This window comes from Drosophila elegans, unplaced genomic scaffold (assembly GCF_018152505.1).
Source record: "Drosophila elegans isolate 14027-0461.03 unplaced genomic scaffold, ASM1815250v1 contig_149, whole genome shotgun sequence".
Taxonomy (NCBI): Eukaryota; Metazoa; Arthropoda; class Insecta; order Diptera; family Drosophilidae; genus Drosophila; species Drosophila elegans.
The window spans coordinates 23,138,579-23,157,354 of NW_024545513.1; the positions used below are offsets into that span (position 1 = coordinate 23,138,579).

Consider the following 18,776-nt stretch of genomic DNA (forward strand, 5'->3'; position numbering starts at 1 on the left):
CATCTAAATTTCTATGAGGATTTTCACTTCAATTATGCTATCAATTAATAAAATTAAAAAATTATTCTGAGGTTTTAAATCATTCCTATGGCCAAAATACTTAAAGAAGTTTAAGTTTTTTGTTCTTTTTTTTAATATTTTGATTATTATATGATTTAAGTCGTCCGATTTGATCAAATTTAAATTTAAACCGTAATTCCAAAAATGATAAACTATTGAAAAACTGTACAAAATAAAATGAAAAACAGCTAATTTATAAATTTTTTGCCCAATTGTTCCTATGGCAGCTATATGATATAGTCGTCCGATCCGGCTCGTGCCGACTTATATACTACCTGCAATAGGAAGACATCTTTTGGCAATGAGATAGTAGTTTGCGTAGAATCGGACGGACGGTGATGCTGATCAAGAATATATATACATTATAGGGTCGGAAATATCTCCTTCACTGCGTTGCAAACTTCTAACTGAAATTTTAATATTCTCTGCAAGAAAGTCAACTTACTTAATTTTAGTGGGGAGTACTTATATAAAACCACCAATTAAAGAAAACGCAATAAATTTCATTTTAGTTGTATTTCTTATTAACATACGACTATAAACAAGAATCATTAAAGACATTAACCTTAACACAATAATAATATTTCTGTGTAGAATAGTTTTTAAATAATTTGTAATTCTTTGTCGCAACACGGTTACATCGATGCTAAATTTATTTGTTCACATTTATTTATTTTTGTTTGCCTTGAAGATAGTTAATACATATTTTAAAGTGAATACATAGTTTTGTTTTACCATCAATGTAGAAGCATTTTAACACTGCAATTAACGTTTCTTTATTTTTATATAAGCTACAAAAAAAAAAGAACAGGCTTGATTGCACTCGGAAAGTACAAAAACACACGCTAGTGCTAATTTACATCGCGATCAGACGTTACCGCACTTCTGAATACACAATAACTCCTGCAGGCATGTCTTATTGCACATTTTTGAGTTGCAATAACGCCTCTTTTCCTGCATTTCTAATAACTATAATACCCTCTGCAATGTTACAACAACAAAACTATAAACCTATAATCGTTTTTTACATATAAATACTCATTTTTGAAAACTAAATTTATTTATTTCATGTTTTGATATACTTTAAGAAGTAAATGTTGCATTATGAAATCAATTCGATAGCAATTATAGTAATTTGAGTGTAGAACTGTGTAGTGTGTACTGTGTAGTGTGTAGTGTGCAGTGTGTAGTGTGACACCGTAGAGTTTTACCATAGATTTAAAACCAACAGACATCTTAAAAGCTTCGAACTCTTTGATGGTATGTGATGAAGCGTACGTGCTTGCTATTCGTTAATAATTATTATGCGTATTGTGCTTATTTTTGTTTGAATCGGGAACTAAAGGCATTTGATAACTCATTGACAGCTGCTTGGCCAACGGCTTGATTAACTTGTCCACGCATACTCTCCGGTACATAACGATTAGCGCCCGATTGTTGGATAATAGCACCGCCGACAGCTCCAGAGACACGACTTGAAATGTATAAGTAGTAGATTATTGAATTTTGAATATCTTAGCTTAGCTGTTTGCATTCGTTTGCATTCAAAATATGTGAATAATCAACCAAACATTTATCAAAACGCTTGGAGCTCCTGATTACTCAGCTTCGAAATCACAAACCAAATATCTATTAAAGTATACTTTCATTTCGACCAAAAAAAAAAGGTCAATTTTCTTAGCATAGTTATACATCAGATACATCAGATTTTTTTCGTACAACGCGCCAAAGGAAAGAAGATGTTTGTTTAGTTGTGAATAAAATAAGTTCGGCGCTTAAATTTCTGTAATGCATGTTTACTTGGTTTTGAAATGCTATGCAGAATTGAGTGTGATCAGAAATTAAATTGTATGGTTCACAAGTACAAAGGTTCCTGCTGCATCGTTTACTACCAGCTAAATAACTTTTCGTTTTTGGGATATTTCACCTGACCTTAGGTATATAAAACATACAACTTTCCAAAGGACCACATTTTCCGAAAATGCTAATCCGTTTTTGCACTTTACGACCTTTATAATCGAATTCGGGGGAGATATATTTCACTATAGCATTAACAGATCTCAACTTCGCCTATGCACATAAGTACGTTTTGAGGTAAAACACCAAAAACATAAAAAGAAAGTTGTGTCCCGCCAGTAAGCAATACACACTTATGCAATACGAACAATTTATGTATTTATTTATGCACTTTATTTGTGTATACGTAAACTGGTCATATGTAATATAATTTGCTTCATATTTCCATCGTCACAATCCATTTGAGTAAGTCACAAGAGTATTTTCATGACTTATATTTGTAATCAACATTAAAAATAATACATTTTACATTTGAAAGACATGGACTCTTGAATTTTGTCGTGGCAAGAAAGGGTTTAAAATAAATTATAATTCAACATTTAGCGAACTGCTATTATTAAGCACACAGCTGTATATATTAAATAATTGTATTTATTCAAGAGGAAATCGATACAAACCACTTAAAAAATCTTTGCGAAATTCATTTACAAATGTTGTACTTAATTTCTTCTGGGTTATAAAAAAAAAAATGGTATACCTATATCATTATATGTTTTTGTTCAAATATGTTTTTTTAGCTGTTTTATATTTTAATATATTGATATATTTATAGACATAAAAATATGCAAAGGAATGGACAATTCAACAGAGTTGTTGTATCAACTTAATCGTGTACTTTATCGTTTCTTGGAAACGGGACAGCTTGCAATTCAACTTGTGGAGAATTTAAGCGGATTGGGAATAAATAAATTTTCTTACAGAAATAACAATACAAAGGGTCCAAATCTTTACAGAGAACAAATAGTTGAAGCAAAAACCTTTAAGTATTAACAAGTTTCTAATTTCCGCAAGGCTGCATAATCATATTGCTTATTTTTTATGGGTAGCATTTAGAAATTAGCCTACCAAAGCAAATCTAACAAATCCCAATGACTTCTGATTGATCGGAGGGGTTTTTTTTTACTATTTAAACATACGTTTTGTTTTTGTTTTGTTTGTAAGTTCAAGGAAATACTTTGTGACTGACCTTAAATGTTTTTAACGTTGCTTTGCCTAACATTTTCTAATTTAATTGGGTTTTATAGTTTAACATCAACAACAACACAATGCAGTTAACGAAAGCTATTTATTAATAGTTAGCTATATAATTAAGATAATTGGTTAATATAATATCGTCACTAAGCATTTGCCCATACAAATAGTTTACATAACTTTTGAGCGTATGCCATTGATAAAGGGACATCAAATAATATAATAATTAGACATGCACGAACAAATGCATATACATTTGTACATATGTATATTGTATATCTACACAGGAAAGTAGATATTACGAAAAACATCTTATGGAATTAAAGAAATCATGTGCATCTCGACTAGTTGCTTTTCACATATTAAGAATTTATATCAGTTTTAACGTTTCAGGTTATATATTGACTACAATGATACGCAAGCGATTTAATTGTATCGATTTCCCATCGTTGTTGTTATTTTGGATTTTGCCGGAATAATATCAAAGTTCAATTGTTGAAAGTAGAATTGGGTACTGTGTTGGTTAAATCGTCAGCAAGCTACTTTTTGAAGGTTCATCCCCTAGACGTACATATAGAATCTCGATGCCGACAACAAATTTAACGACGTCTGTGTACGTGTTTTGTTGTGTTGTGTTGTCGAAATACATATATTTTAGTGTTATTCAATTTTGTTGTAGGTTTATTTTGTTTTGTTAGCAATGTTTTGGTTATTATCGTATCACATAGAAAGAGAAAAAAGAGACAACAAAAACAGTTGTATTAATTTTGTTCAAAATATCTTGATCAAGAACATTATTGGACAACTTAAATTTATCAGTAATAAAAGGCATAGCTTGAATTTGAAGTTCAAAAATTACGCGACTAATTAATAAATCATATTTTACAGCGGGGTTACACAGAAATCGCATTCGCTTGTTTTTCTCTTTAATTTCATTTTGCGGTGCCACAGACATTGTTAATCGTTAATTATTGTTAACCACTTTTATAAAGCACGTTATTTTAACTTCCAATTAACCCACACAATGATCCACATACAAATACATTTAAGCAAAACGGGAACACAAAATAATTTTCGCTTAATTTTGTTGCGTTTTTGCAAAGTCAATAAACTATTTATGTTAAGCAATATCAGAATTATAAATATATTTAAGAATAACATTTTGTTTTTCACACTTTTGTTAGATTTTTGTTAGAAATAAATGGTTAAGCATTTGTACTTTTGTTAGTTATTATAAAAAACTTAAATAAAATACCTAATATAATTGTTTTCCCAAAACTCAATATGTACATAGGCGATGTCGCGTTGGCTAATTTCCTAGTCCCCTTTAAAAAGAATTTAAAGTACCAAATCGTACGTACTAAGTTTTAAGATAAATCACAAGATATAAAATGTACTCATTTGTATGCAGACATTTCGAAATTTATGCATTTTTAAATACTATTCAAATAGAGGTGCCACATAAATCGCCTTTCATTTCGGCCTGCCACAGCCCTTATATCTAAATTTTTACCAAATATCTTTTCCTTCAGCTAGAATAAAAATATATATAGGTAAATATTTAAAACTTGTAAAACAAAATATTACTTTTTTGACAAATCAGGTTAGTCAGTTAATGGATTGATATGGGTAGCTAAGACAGTTTATGTGGACCTCTCTACAAACATTTTATGTGAGCCTTTAAAGTTCTTTCAAGATATATCAAATCAAATAATACTAACACTAATCGATTCTCCGTAACACAATGCAAAATTCATAGAATATCATAGATATATATTGCAAAAAAAAGTAAAATATATTGTTCATTGGGAATTTGCCATAATCAAATTAAAAGTAATATGAATTCTTGGCATCCAATGTTTAGCCGACTTTCGAATAAACTTATTCTTTCGTAGTTCTGTGGCAACCCAATAATTTTTTCGCAATGTTGTTCACTGATGTTTCCGATATTGCTAAGTATTTCTGTGACACCCCTAATTGATGGATCATTATTTTACAAAAGGGAACAGTTTCAATAGATATTTCAAAGATATGTCAGTTACGGAACAGTGTGTATAACAATGATCCATATGTGTGTGCATTTGGCAGTGGGTAAGTACAATAGATAAGTGAAGATATCCTGACGGCAAAGGGTACTTACGACGGTAGCATTGGTGGGGGCAGAGCTCCTCCGGGACGACCGCCAGGTAGTGGTGGTGCACCACCTCCTGGGCGATTCGGGATCGCTGGAGCTGGGCGACCTGTAGCTGGCGGCAACGGTGGGTTCCGTCCACCCATGGTGCCCTGCAACGGTACGAATACAATAAATATATTGTGTTTTTGGTAACTATAATGACTATAATGAGTACCTGTGCGGAAGGTGCTGGCTTGCGTGGAGCACCCGGACTTGGAGGTGAGAGGCGTGGATTATCCAGGCCACTGGGTAGCCAATCATTCTTAACCGGAGGAGGCAATGGCTGGGACACCGTTGCCATGGACACGTCGCCTTGAAGCAATTGCATAATGGTTAAATGTGAATTGGCCAACAGCAGTTAACAGTGTTGATAGTTACCTATAATCTGCAATGCATCCTTGCAGGCGCGGTACATACGCAGCATCTCCTCTCGCCGTGTGGCCGACTCGGCGGACTCCTCCATCATCTGGGACTGTAGGTCAATAGGTTGGTGAGGCCCCCATTTAGTAGTAGTTGAAGTATTTTATGGCATTTACCTGATCACCAGATGCGTAGAGATGTGCCAGAAGCTCTCCGTTGATAAAGTCCTTGGCATTGTTAATTATGAGCATCATAATCGCTTTGGGCACCATGTCGCGCGTGGTCTTCGTAACGATCTTCATGTAGGAGTCAACCAGATTGCGAATGGTCTCGACCTGGCGTTCTAGCTGTGGATCGGTGGAACTCTCCTCACTGGCCGACTGTTGTTGTTGTTGACGGAGATTCGTATAAGGTTTGGTTTTTGGGGGGAATCGATAGTAATTTTATGGATCGTTGAGAAAATTGTAAAGTGCAAAAATATTTAACAACATAATAACTAAATCGTGCATTTAAAAATGAGGAAGAATGCTGTAGTCGAGTGCCCGACCATTTGATACCCGCTACTCCCTTCCCAAATACAAAATACGTTTCCTACCTACATATACATTTTATTTTAAGAGGTAGTAATATACCTATATATATATATATATGAGTAGAATGTTAGTTTCCGTTCTGTCACAAAAAATAAATAAGTGAACATGGATTTCTGAAGGCATAAGCAAGATTGATCAAAAGGACAAACTCATTTTAATACTATGGACTTAACTATTTCATTAATTAAAGGCCTTAAATAAGAAATAAAAAAAAACGATTGATCTTTTTGTAAAGAATGTCTTAGCGAATTGAGTTGAAAGATTTAAAATTGTAGTCCCATTTTTAAAAGTCGCTCTTAAAAACACATTGTTACTAAAACATACAACGTCAGTGTTTTACAAAATTTAAAGAGAAACTATAAGACTTTTTAGAACCAAAAAAAAATGTATTTTTGAAGAGTGGCGTATAACCCCTTAATTTTATCAAAAAAATGAACATGGACTTTAAAAATGTTAACTTTTTCGCCACGCAATCCCTTTCGACTTATTTTGTCTTTATAATAATTTAAATCCTTCACCCTTCTCTACAAAACTCAGTTTTAATAGAAAAAATCCTTAGTGTTAACCAATTGCAAAATATTTAACCCTTTATCTTATTAAATAAATACAAGTAGAGCAAGGAGAACATATGAAATTCATTGTCAAAGAATTTCATATGTTCTATTTTTGGAGCCTCTGGATCTGTTTAAGGAATTTCCGAACTTTTGAGTTTCATGCGTTTAAATATTTTCAATTTTAACTTTGAATTAAAATATGTTAAGTAAACTATAAAAAAATAATTAAATATAATAAAAATTGAGTTAAAAAGATCAAATTACATGCAAGAGGCGACCGTCAAAATTAAGGTAAATCGTTCAAATTTACGAGAGGAGGGGTTTTGTGCCCAAGGACACCTTTCGTTTTAGCTTTACCATTTGGTATAATCATTAAGTATTTTGGGATAATGGCAAATCAAAACTAAAAGGGTGTAGCCACTTTTTAGCCACTGGCCTATGTAAGAATTTATAACCACTGTTTACTTAAATTTATGACGGAAGACCCTTGAATTTGTTAAATTTAAGATAGAACACTATAGTCGACTTTCCGACTATGCGATACCCGCTACTCAATAAGAAACTTTAAAGTACAAAATAAAGGTCCCAAAGTCTAGATGATTATACCGACAAACAGGCATGATCGAATCGTCTGTTGAAGCTGATCAGATGTTAATTTAGTTAGTTGGCGAAGGAAGTGCTTCCTCGTTTCAATTGGATACTATACTATTAAATACATTCTACGATTTATCGTATAGTATATAGTAGCGAATATATATTTTTTAATTATGTCTTGGAAAATTCAAACATTACAAACATAAAAAATAACTCAATAAAAACGATTTAAATCAACACATACTTGTTGCTAAAACCAACCGGAAGAAATTATTAATTTTGTGTGTGTGTGGGTTTTTTTTTTTTTTTTGGCGTTTTATAGATTGGTCGTTTTGTTCGGTAGGTGGCGGAAAAATAGAAGAGAACAACATGTTCACAATCGTTAAAAGAAACCAGTAACAATGGAATAGTCGTGTGGCCCGACTATGAGATAATCAGTAATTATAAGTTAGTTGAATAATCATTGGCGTAATAACTACATCAGGTATGTGAAAGCATCGCACAAACCGACAGACAATTTTTTTTCAAAAAGTTTATTCAATTGCCTGGTTGGTTAATGGAAGAAAATATCACAGCCCGAGTATGACATAACACTCGAAATATAAGCCAGTTACAGTCAATTCTTTTATTGTTAACATTAACTATATATTAACGAGCAGTCGAACAAATTTTTTAGCCGTTTTATCTCTCTGTTATAGCATACTCGGGTGATGATATTATAGTTAATTGCACCTCTAAACGAATAATGTTATGTTAAACAATTTCATGATTTATATTATATGTTACTTTTAGGTAATGAGATGGAGTTTAAAGCCTTATATGTTATATTTCAAAAAATCCTGAGCCGATTAATGTATATCGATACCATTAGATATTAGTAAAGACGTACAATTTTGTTGAAATAACAAATTTTGAAAAAAAAACGGGATAATTTTGTTAAATAATTTTAGTAACGGCTTAAATACCTCAATACACTGTCTTTGAAAACAAGAATAAACAAATTAAACCAAAAATGACTAATTAATTAAGAGGATTTTAAAATAATGTATTAGTTATTAGTATAGAAATTCGTAAAAGTTAATACGAATTTTTATTGATAGGTACATTGAATGAAATAATATCGTTAAAGTTTCAAAGATTAACAAACCTCTTGTCCTTCCTGGATGACGATTAAACATAAAGCATCATTATTGCGAGATATTTGGTAGATTTGGTCAGTAGAACAGCAAAAACAAAGAGATATATTTATTTATAAGATAGTTCTACAATGAATTTTCAATTGTTTGTTCATGTAAAAATCGGAGTTGTTAATAATTGGGGATAGCAAGTGTTCGTTGCAAATAAATCTTGCATAATCAGAAAGACTGGAGGAAAATTTCTCTTTAACTGCTCTAGAAAGATTTCTGACCAAAGTTATAATCACATTTATATACAACAATCAGTCAGATAAAGGCACTTTGTGATAGTGTGATAAGAGGCAGTTAATGAATCCAATAAGTGTAGAGATAAACCTTAGTGTTGGAGTACATTATCTTGGCAATATCTCCTTATTGATTATTGGTTTTTAAATACGCACCTCGTCCCCGTTTTCCTGAGTCTCTTGCTTTTCGGGATAGACACCAGCTCGCAAGAAAGAAGCTTTCCACGACTCCACATCCTCGACAGTCTCGCAGGACAGCTCCAGTTGTTTGTAGTCCTAAAATAGCGCGTGTTTAAAAGCGTCGAGGCAAAAACAGATAAAAAACAAAATCATTTATGATACAACATTAAAAATAATCATTTTTTGTATTCCATAGATAATCAGATTTAAAAGTTATGTTCGTTATATTATTTTGGCCGTTTAGTTTTGTGTTCGGTTTTTGACTATCGATCACTGCAAGAAATACATTATAAAACGAAAAAAAAGGGTTTAAAGCTGTGAGTTTCCCAAAAACAACGACTTCGTATCGATTTGAGCGCTTGTTTTATAAAATAAATAGATTTAAAGTTCCCACGATTCTGTATTACTTTTAAAAATATAAGACGATCGATCCCCATGATCGAAAAATGGGGTAGAAAACGTGGAGAAATTTTTGAAATATATTTTTTTTATCTCTTACCATCTGGTACTCTCAAAAGGACTAACCAAACACTATCTGTTTTTTATGGATAGAATTCACTGCTTATTAAGCAGACAACACTAGACCCAAAGTTAACTGCTTTTGATTTGAATTGGACCTGGACATATCTATATATAAACACTATTTTTTCTAAATTTGTGCCTCTTTCAGTTTGTATTCGGATAACAATTATTGCATCTGGGACTTTGGAAAAAATTCATGAATGGCAATTGCAATTTTCATCTTACAAAAAGCTAGTAGAGAGAGGAAGTTAAGAAGCGGATTGCAATAAACTATACATTTTAGGAAACTCGTTACGAAACGTAGTCAGACAAATGACTTCTCTGCTTCAGGATAGATGAATGGGCAAGTCTTGTCTCTCCATTGCTTGTGTACAAATACCCATTGTAGAATTCCCATTTCGAAAGTCATTGTCGAGCAGTGTAGCCTAATAGCCCCATCTGCGCATCTGTTGTGGAATTGTTGACCGACTGTTTACGCTAATGCAGCAACAAATGATAACTATAACAAATGTGAAAAGTTTAGGAAAAATTAATATTGTCTGGTGTCGCAATGCGTCGGCATTGACTTCATAGATTCAACTTTGAAGTGATTCAATGATTATTGAGAAATTCAATATTTTGCTCCGGAATCCGGGATTTTACGGTCCGTGAAGTGGGCTGAAAACGCGATTTCAAGTTTACAAACAAGTTTCGAAAGGTGCAGTTGCTCCAAGGCATCTGTAAAATGCTCGTACACTGCTCGTGGATCTTGACGTAATGCCTTAAAAACGATGAGTTACTAATTTTGGGTCAAAAATATTAAAAATCAAAACTAAAAATGTGTTAGGATATGTAAAAACATAGCTGTTGTACATAAAACATGAAATTTTGAACCAAGAAATTGAATGTTATAATAAAACGTAACGGGTAAGAAAGCTAGCGTCGGCATTTAAAACAGGAGAGGAAGTTTTATTTTTTTGCAGTTATTAACGAAAATGTATTAGTGCGTTTGCATTTTACTTCCCGTGATGGTCTTCACAGGAAAAAAATGCGTTCGAAAAGGTAGTAGTTAGCTTTTACACTAAGCGAAAATGAGCGTGGGAAATGGTCATCAAAATTTTATAAATCTCAAGAGATCCGTTTAAGTTCGAATAAAAAGCAGATATCAGGACAGGCAAGGAAATAAAATTCAATATCATAAATCAGCTATATGTAGCAAATTCTACCTGGTATAGGAAATTAGACATCTCGGATTCTAAAACTTGATCTGGCTGCACATAAAATAACTTCATGCTACAAATAAATCGCATAGAAAAAGGCAGTCGGACTTGCCTTTATCAATTATATACATACGTGCATTTTTAAAACGAAATAATCTTTAATTTTCCTCACATGTTTGGAACTTTTAATGCCAAAAACACTCCTTGGATTCGAATGAAGGACACGTTTACTGCGTTCAGTCGGACTTGCCTTTATCAAAGATATACATACGTATTATCACCTGTTTGGGATTTTAAATGGCAAAAACACCACTTGACTTCCAATGAAGGACACATTTACTGCGTTTTAACTAAAATTGTAATACCCTCTCAAATAGTAATCACTATCTATCTGCTAAAAAAAAACAATGAATAGAGCGTATGTGCAAATAACAAATACAGTACGAAAAACGAATTGCGCACATTTACTGCCTCTACAAAATGACATGGTGGTCAAATATTTACTATAAATGGAAACGGATGAAGGAGGAATTCATTGTTCGTGACAAATTTCCCCGAAAAAACTGTCAATGCTTATTATTATTTTAAACATAAATAATAATAAGCTAGAAGAAGCTAGATAAATAACAAATGTCGATGTCCTCAGATTACTAAAAAAAAAAGGTGTCAAGACCTACAAAATGAGTACAGTCCATAAATTTATATAAAATTCACATAAATTACATCTTTCAGATCATTACTCTCAAAGCTTCTTCAAGTGTATGTTTTATCCTGCTAATGAGCAAAAATGGATCTCGAAAATCGTTAGATCATCAGATTTCAGACAAATTCACCATTATCTAACAGAAAGAAAGCTATACCATAACGATTTTCGAACGAACTTAATGTTAATTCGTGTGTGCGTTTTTGAAACTTTTGCCAAGTTTCTAGAAAACTCAATTTTCTGACTAATGCTTTGAAGTGTATAAGCTTTAAGTACAATTAATTGATTGAATAATGGTGTGTGACTAGTTTTGGCGCGATTCATTATGTATCAAAAAGTGTAGTGAACTTTGCAGCAAGCTTATCAAGCATCACAAAATAAAAAGGCAAAAGGAGTTTACGACATAGCAAACTCCTTTGCCTTCAATTTGACTTAAATGTTGATAAAAACATAGTAATTTTTATATTATACAAAAAAATAATTAATTGATCTCTTGCCCTATTTAACCAAAGGATTCAAATTGGGATTGGTATACAATGGAAATTTGAATTATTTTCAAAAATATCGCAAAAATTACGTTTTGTTGTTTTAGTTGTTTAGTTATTTTGATTGAAAGTTTTTCTCTGGTTTTGGTTTTTGTTTCTGAAATCATTTAAAACTCATTTTTTTGTATGTTAACAAAAATTACTAACCTTATAAACATTACGTCCATCGGGACTAAATAAAGCAAATGTAACACGTCTAGACATTGACATAAATCCCTGTTCAATATCACGCAATTTTAAACCATCCAACGGCAGCATAAATTTCTTTTCTTTCTCATCCTCGTCCTTGTACCAGGAGATACTCTCGGATGTTAACACAAACCAATAGGGACGCGATCCACCTGCAAAAACACACATAAAACTCAATAAATGCCCAGGCGAGTAATGCTGTTAACTATAACAAATCTGCAAATCTGCACAAGCACATTTAAATACCGAATACCAACTAAATGAACTGAACGATTTATTACAGACATTGCACACACATTTCCCTATCAAGTAGGCTGAATCTTGTGGCTAGATTGTTGTACATACCTTTCATGATACCAAGGTTTTGTATGACCATGTGACCCTTGCGAATAACTTGGTTGCCAAGCTGACGAGTGCCAGTTTTATTGGCATTCTCTGATTTGTTTTGAGCGCTATAAACAAACAAAGCAAACAGAATCGGTTAAGAAATAAATAGATAGCAAACTAATAGTAGCTGTTAATACACACTTGGCGAAACCAATGAAATCCTCATGGTTGGTGTTCATGTAGGCCAGCTCAAAATCGATAAGCAGAAGGATTTGTTCCTTGCAACTGTGCTCGCGTTGGCGAACATGTGTTGTGATAATACGTTCTGTTTCCTCGCGTAAACGTGGGTATCGACTCATCTGTTTCGAATGATCAATAAACATTAGCTATGAGGGTATGCCTTAAATCAAATTAAATAAGTCAACCTACTTTAGCTGTGCACATGCGCACAACCACCGAAAGTTCCTGCACGACTAGATCGACACACTTTATAACCGGCTCCTTGAGCAACGCAATTTGCCTTTTAACAATGGCCTCGAACGCCATGTCGGGTGTGAAGAGGCCAACGCGAATACCGTGAATGTTTCGAATTGCAAATGAGATCTCTCGTCGTAATTCCTTTTCATCGCATGCCATCTTAACTATCTCGAAGCGAAGTCTAAAACGGACAAAGTGTTGTGTTATGATATAATTTAAATATAGCATAAAGTAAGCTCTAGTGAAACTTGCCGCTCATGGAAAATGCGATTGATCTTGGCGCCACCTGAGAGCTCATTTGTGTTGACCAAAGCCGAGCCACTGCCTTCAATTGTTCGCTCAAAGTCGGACTGCAGCTGCTGAATCATTCTGTGCGGAGTAAATGTACACATTATCCAACAACAGTAATACAGCCAAATTGATTTATACATACTGGAGCATAGCCTTTGTCTTGATGCTGGCATCGCCTGGCTGAAAGTGTTTGAACTCTTCAACCTCCTTCTCCAAGGTGAGCATCTGCTTTTGCAACTTGTCTCGCAGGCCAGGTAACGTATCCCGTATGTGGTTAGTGAGTTGTTGGTTGAGGACCCTTTGCAAGTAGGGAGTTCCAAGACGATCGGCCATGTGACGATAGGATGGATGGCTCAAGAAGAACTTGCGCTCGGCGGCAAGAGCCTGATGGATATCCTTGCGTCCCTCGATATCCTTCTGTGAGCGATTCACCACGCCAATGTAGCCACGTCGCAGGGGAAGCAGCTTGTTCTCGAGAATGTCACGGGCATCGGTGCCCTCGTCCATAAGATCGAGCTTTGTTATCACACCGATGGTGCGCACTCCCTGCGGATCCACCTCCTTTGCCAGCTTGAGCGCATCCGAGTTGGCCAGATCGGTGTTGGCCGGGGTCACAGCCAGAATTAAGCAAGTCTCTTTGCGAATAAATTGGAATATCATCTGCTTAATTTGCTGCTCAATGTCCACTGGCTGATCGCCGATTGCCACCTTTGTTAGGCCTGGCAAATCAATCAGAGTCAGATTGAGAACATGCGGCGAATACACGCGCAAATTAATTGGAATGTTTGAAATGCCTTTGTTACTTCCGGTCACACGATCCGTTTCATCTTCGATCTCTTTTCTGATCTCATCAAAGCTTGTAAACTTTTTGCCTTTGCAGTGAAGGAACTCGCCATGCTCTGGAGACAAATTAAATATGAGCAATATAAAACAACGAAATCGAGTGTGTGATCAACTTACCTGTAACTCCATTGATCAGTTGCAATATTAGAGGTCTACGGGTCACAATACCAGAGCCTCGGGGCAAGAAATCTCTGCAAAAATTATAGACAAATTATTGAAAGAGATATTTATGGGCTTACTTATTTAACTAATCTAGACCCTACTATTTGGGCCCTTATTGTTAACACAATAAGTATGGTCTATTATTTAATCAACTGTTGAGATTTAAGAAACGATTTTGAATTTGCAGGTTTTCAAAACATTTGTTTTTATTGCTAAATAAGAAATGCTTAAAGCAATAACATGTTATTCGTTATTGGCTGGATACTCTTGTTCATATGAATCTGATATAATCTCAAATAATAACCTGAGCTGAAGGCCCTAATAATTTTAGTTACTGGTTAGCTCATAATAACTAAATAAATAAAAAAAATCTCAAATAATCGTTATATATTTTTTTCAATTTGAAATAAACGTGTTTTAGGATTTTTGATTATAAGAATATAGAAAGTTTGCATAAGATTAAACCACTGAATCGAAGGCTTTTCTTATAATCTATGCAAATCTTGTATAAATCGGCTTTAGTAGTGTGGTTATAAAATGCTTAAGAATTCGAGGACAAGAAAACTAAGGATTTTTTCATCAAAATGAATGTGTTATTTTATTTTTAAAACTTAGCAATAGCTTAAATACTCTATGATAATTTTTAATATTACAATATTAAAACCTAAAGGTTAGCCTTCCATATCCTGTTGCTATAATATAGTCAATATAGCTATCATTAATGAGGCAAAAAAAAGATTTTGGTTTTGCCGAAACTGGCTTCCTCTCTCTTCTCTGTTTGATTGGTCTGTATGTAATATGGGTATAGGAAACCACCCTAATTGACATACATACAATACAAGTGTATAAACACGGCGCATGCGAATTCAATCTGGACTATTTTGAACATTGTGAGCTTATGTAAGCACAAAATGTACATGGTTTAATGCAGTTTGTAAGTTTATACATATATCGATGATGGTTATATTTATTTCAGCATTTTCAGCAATATTTCAAATATGCATAAACTTGTTACCAAACCATTTCATATGTATGCGGTTTCTTGGCCATGAAATACAAAGTTTGTATCAGGTAAACCCATACCCCTATATAGAATATCTTATTATTTTTAACGATCCGAATTTGTTGCGAAGCGAGAAAGTAAAGCGTGCAGCAAAAGAAGCATTTATGTTAGCGTACAATCATTTGCCTTATCTATATAAGGGCGTAAGCCATTGTTTTCATTATGTTTGTATTTAGAGTGGACACTCGCCAACAAAGAAAAATGAGAGACAGCGCAGGCATGTAGATACAAATGAGAGCTGCGACACAAGTAACGGTCGTATTGCGTATTGATACATACATTTTAGATTTTTGTGTTAACAAATTCGATATTTGGCTCAAATCCGTGCATTGTATATCTTTGACCTTTGGCTTAAATGTTAGGCATGCACTCTCAAGAAAGATACATTTTCTTATCAGCTTAATTAGGTTAACGCCGCTGATAACAAATATTTGGCCATTACTCACCACCCACTTATGTACGGGGGTATTTCTATGTGCACCTGTTTGAAATTCAACGATTATTGATTGCTGAGTTCTTATCAATGAACAAAAGTACCCAGAAAGATGGTTTCAAACTGATTCATGTAATATGTGATTTTCTACACAAACTCTTTGCCTGGACTAAAATAATCAATTGATTCATTTTCGTACAGTTTTCGGACAAAGTTTAACCCGGACCAGAGAAAAATCGATTTGCTCCAGCTCTTCAGCAATTAAATGAAAAAAAAAATGATAAAAATAAACCATTGAACATTATTACATATATGTATGTACGTTTACTCACTTGCCAACGAAGTTCTCCAAAACAGAACTTTTGCCAGCTGATTGACCGCCGACCACCGCGATCTGCGGCAGATCCAATTGCATGTGCACGCCAAGCGATGTGAACGCATCTTGCAGCTTATTTACAATCGTTATAAGGCTATCCATTTTCACAATTTGTATAGATTAGGTTCTGTGATTTAGATCGAAATCGAACTGCGCGACGGACGTCTATTCCTGCCTCGTCCAGTTGTTTTGTGTTTTAATCTCTGCGCTCAGCGTTCAGCGTTCAGCGTTTTCTGCACCGCACACTTCTGCAATTGCAATACAGCAGTATTCTTGTTAACAAACTACATATGTAATTCTCTACAATGGGAATTTCGATGTTCGCCCGCGTCGTCGTCGTCCTTTCACTCTGACACTTTCCTTTTCGTACAACGTCAACAATGACAGTTTTGCAAACTCGAGATAAAAAAGAAATAAATATGCGTAAGCCGTGGGCAGTCGCTCATCCAATGGCTCGGCTCGGCTCACATGTAGTTACTCATTCTCCCACAATTAAACGCGATTCGATGATTACTACTACAAAAAATTTCATGCTAGGTATAATAAGACTAAACTAATAGAATTGGTTGGGTCACTGGCAAAAATGTTTATCGACATTTACACAAAAAGAATTTATGTATGTACATATACACTCCGCAAGTTTGAAAAGACCCAAAGAAAATTGTTATCGACTTTTCAATCGTCACTTCTTTTTTAGGCGTAACAGTGTGGGTGCAAATGTTATGTTTATCGCCCAAAGCACAACAAAAATAACAATTGATCTAGACTTTAAGCAAATATATTTTTTGTTTGGCTCTAATCATCGCATGGGCGACACGATTGTTGGTCGCAACAAATATCTTTATTTTCGAGCAAACCGACTATTATCACCACCACTCTCGCTTCCAAAAATCGTACAATGGATTAGAGATGGAGAAACGTCGATACCAACATCGATGTCATCGATGTTTTCAAAACATCGGTTACTTCGATGTTTGGCGGGGCATCATCGATATTTTCCACCTCTATAAAAGATTTTAGTCAATTGAAACGACTCTCCTCTCATTAATTTCCTAACAGAAATGTTAAGCCAATTGACATAGGTAACTTTTCTGCAACAGCGACTTTTTCTTCCATTAGAAGTACTTACATGTGCTAGAAAGAGACGGGGAAGAGGCGTTTTAAGTAGTAGTCGACTTTAAGTGCTGTTGTAACTCAGGATTTGTAAAGTGTATTGACGATTTTCACTTGGCTTTCTTGGGATTTTTTGGAGATGGGTATACTTTTTTAGCCAAATCAGCGGTTGAAAGCGCGATGCCTCTGAACTTATTTAAATAAACAATTTCAATTAATTAATAGAAAGATTAGGGAGTTATTCACTCCATTTGACCTGCGGGAAAAAAAAACTTGAGGACCTACAAGGAGCGCCAAAAAACACTCTTATATATCATAACCAGCATGAGCAAGTTGATCAGGATGTTGTGGTCCTCATACCATCATTAGCTCAGAAAAATCTTTCCACTTGTTTAATGTTGATATCAATTTAATTGCCGCGAAATTTCAATTTTGTGTTCTCTTCTTCTTTTAAGGTTTGTTTAATTCTCGTTGGCCGATCAGCTGCTTTTACAACAGGCACCCCCTGTTATGTGGGTGTGCGCAGAAGGTTTTAGGTAACGATTACTTAACATTTCTGTTATGAAAACGAAGACGTAACATTGCCGTTACAAAAACGATGATTTTGAATTTCGAACTTTAAACAAAATCGATCAGGGCTTTGGTTTCCGGCTCCAAAATCAAGGCCAATTCTAGATGCACCCTGGGCATCAGCAGCTTTGGCAACAGCTCTTTCTGCCTGCTTTCGGATTCTGTTTATTTTCTCGCTCTTGCTGCACCGCGCAACAATTGATTTTTTTTTGAGAACAACTAAACTAGCGGTGCAAAAAAGTAATCAGTACCCGATAAGCTGAGTGTAATTTTTTGTAAATTTGAAATTATGATATGATTTAATTGGATAAATTTCTGTTTAATAAATGTTTGTAATGAAGAATAAAATGATGGCATATACAAATTTAAACAGAATTCAGCAAAAGCGTAGATTTGTGCCTATGAAACCACTTTCCAATCAGACAGAAAAAAATACCAAATCTCAAAAAAAATCCCCAACTCTAATTTGTAAATCAGATTCCAATTTATAACTCCTTTAATTATTGTATGAAAAATATATGCTTTTCATGTGAATTGGTCCAACTGAGAGATATCGATAGCAGACGCGGCAGGTTACAAACACCGTATTCGTAGTAAAGGTAAAGGGGGAGGCAGAATCCTTACAATTTGATTTAAGGGAGGTTACCAGTGTAACATTTCTTAAAATTATTTTTTTTTTGCCTTATCAATAGTTTACCATGTCAAAAACTATTTAAAGCAACAAGATCGTATCTAAAATAGTTTTTAAACGGCAAAGTTTTAAAGAGCTGCCGCTCGCAGGCATACACCTGAAACTTAAAACGCGTTTATCTCTTTTTTGATAACTGCTGAAATCATAACTTGACTACAAGTTGACCGATCGGTTTCAAATTGAAATGAATTGAAATTGACCTACAATCTTTTGAATTGTTTGAAAACTATCCATCTGGTAGAATTTAAGGTGATTTTTTAAAGATCATGGGTCATTAAAGTGGAAATATA

At 34.2% G+C, this 18,776-nt stretch overlaps 1 protein-coding gene across 5 annotated transcripts; it reads right to left on the bottom strand.

Annotated features, from left to right (window-relative positions):
* Positions 1–561: 561 nt before the first annotated feature.
* LOC108134855 (dynamin) lies at positions 562–17,046 on the bottom strand. 5 transcript variants are annotated; one of them, XM_017255333.2, is made up of 17 exons: positions 16,974–17,046; positions 16,069–16,360; positions 14,196–14,269; positions 13,378–14,134; positions 13,197–13,313; positions 12,897–13,125; positions 12,669–12,826; positions 12,486–12,592; positions 12,099–12,292; positions 8,959–9,078; positions 8,530–8,541; positions 7,627–7,632; positions 5,818–6,021; positions 5,660–5,753; positions 5,457–5,593; positions 5,249–5,391; positions 562–1,534 (listed from the first exon to the last, which is right to left on the bottom strand). In XM_017255333.2, exons 2-17 carry the CDS (start codon positions 16,212–16,214, stop codon positions 1,378–1,380), a joined length of 2,655 nt encoding a protein of 884 aa, XP_017110822.1. In that variant the 5' UTR covers positions 16,215–16,360; positions 16,974–17,046; the 3' UTR covers positions 562–1,377. The 5 variants fall into 5 exon arrangements, with proteins under 5 accessions (XP_017110822.1, XP_041563115.1, XP_017110825.1 ...); XM_017255338.2 differs by lacking the exons at positions 562–1,534; positions 16,974–17,046 and adding an exon at positions 2,219–3,717 and having other exon boundaries at positions 16,069–16,935; XM_041707181.1 differs by lacking the exons at positions 8,530–8,541; positions 16,974–17,046 and having other exon boundaries at positions 16,069–16,936.
* Positions 17,047–18,776: the final 1,730 nt, after the last annotated feature.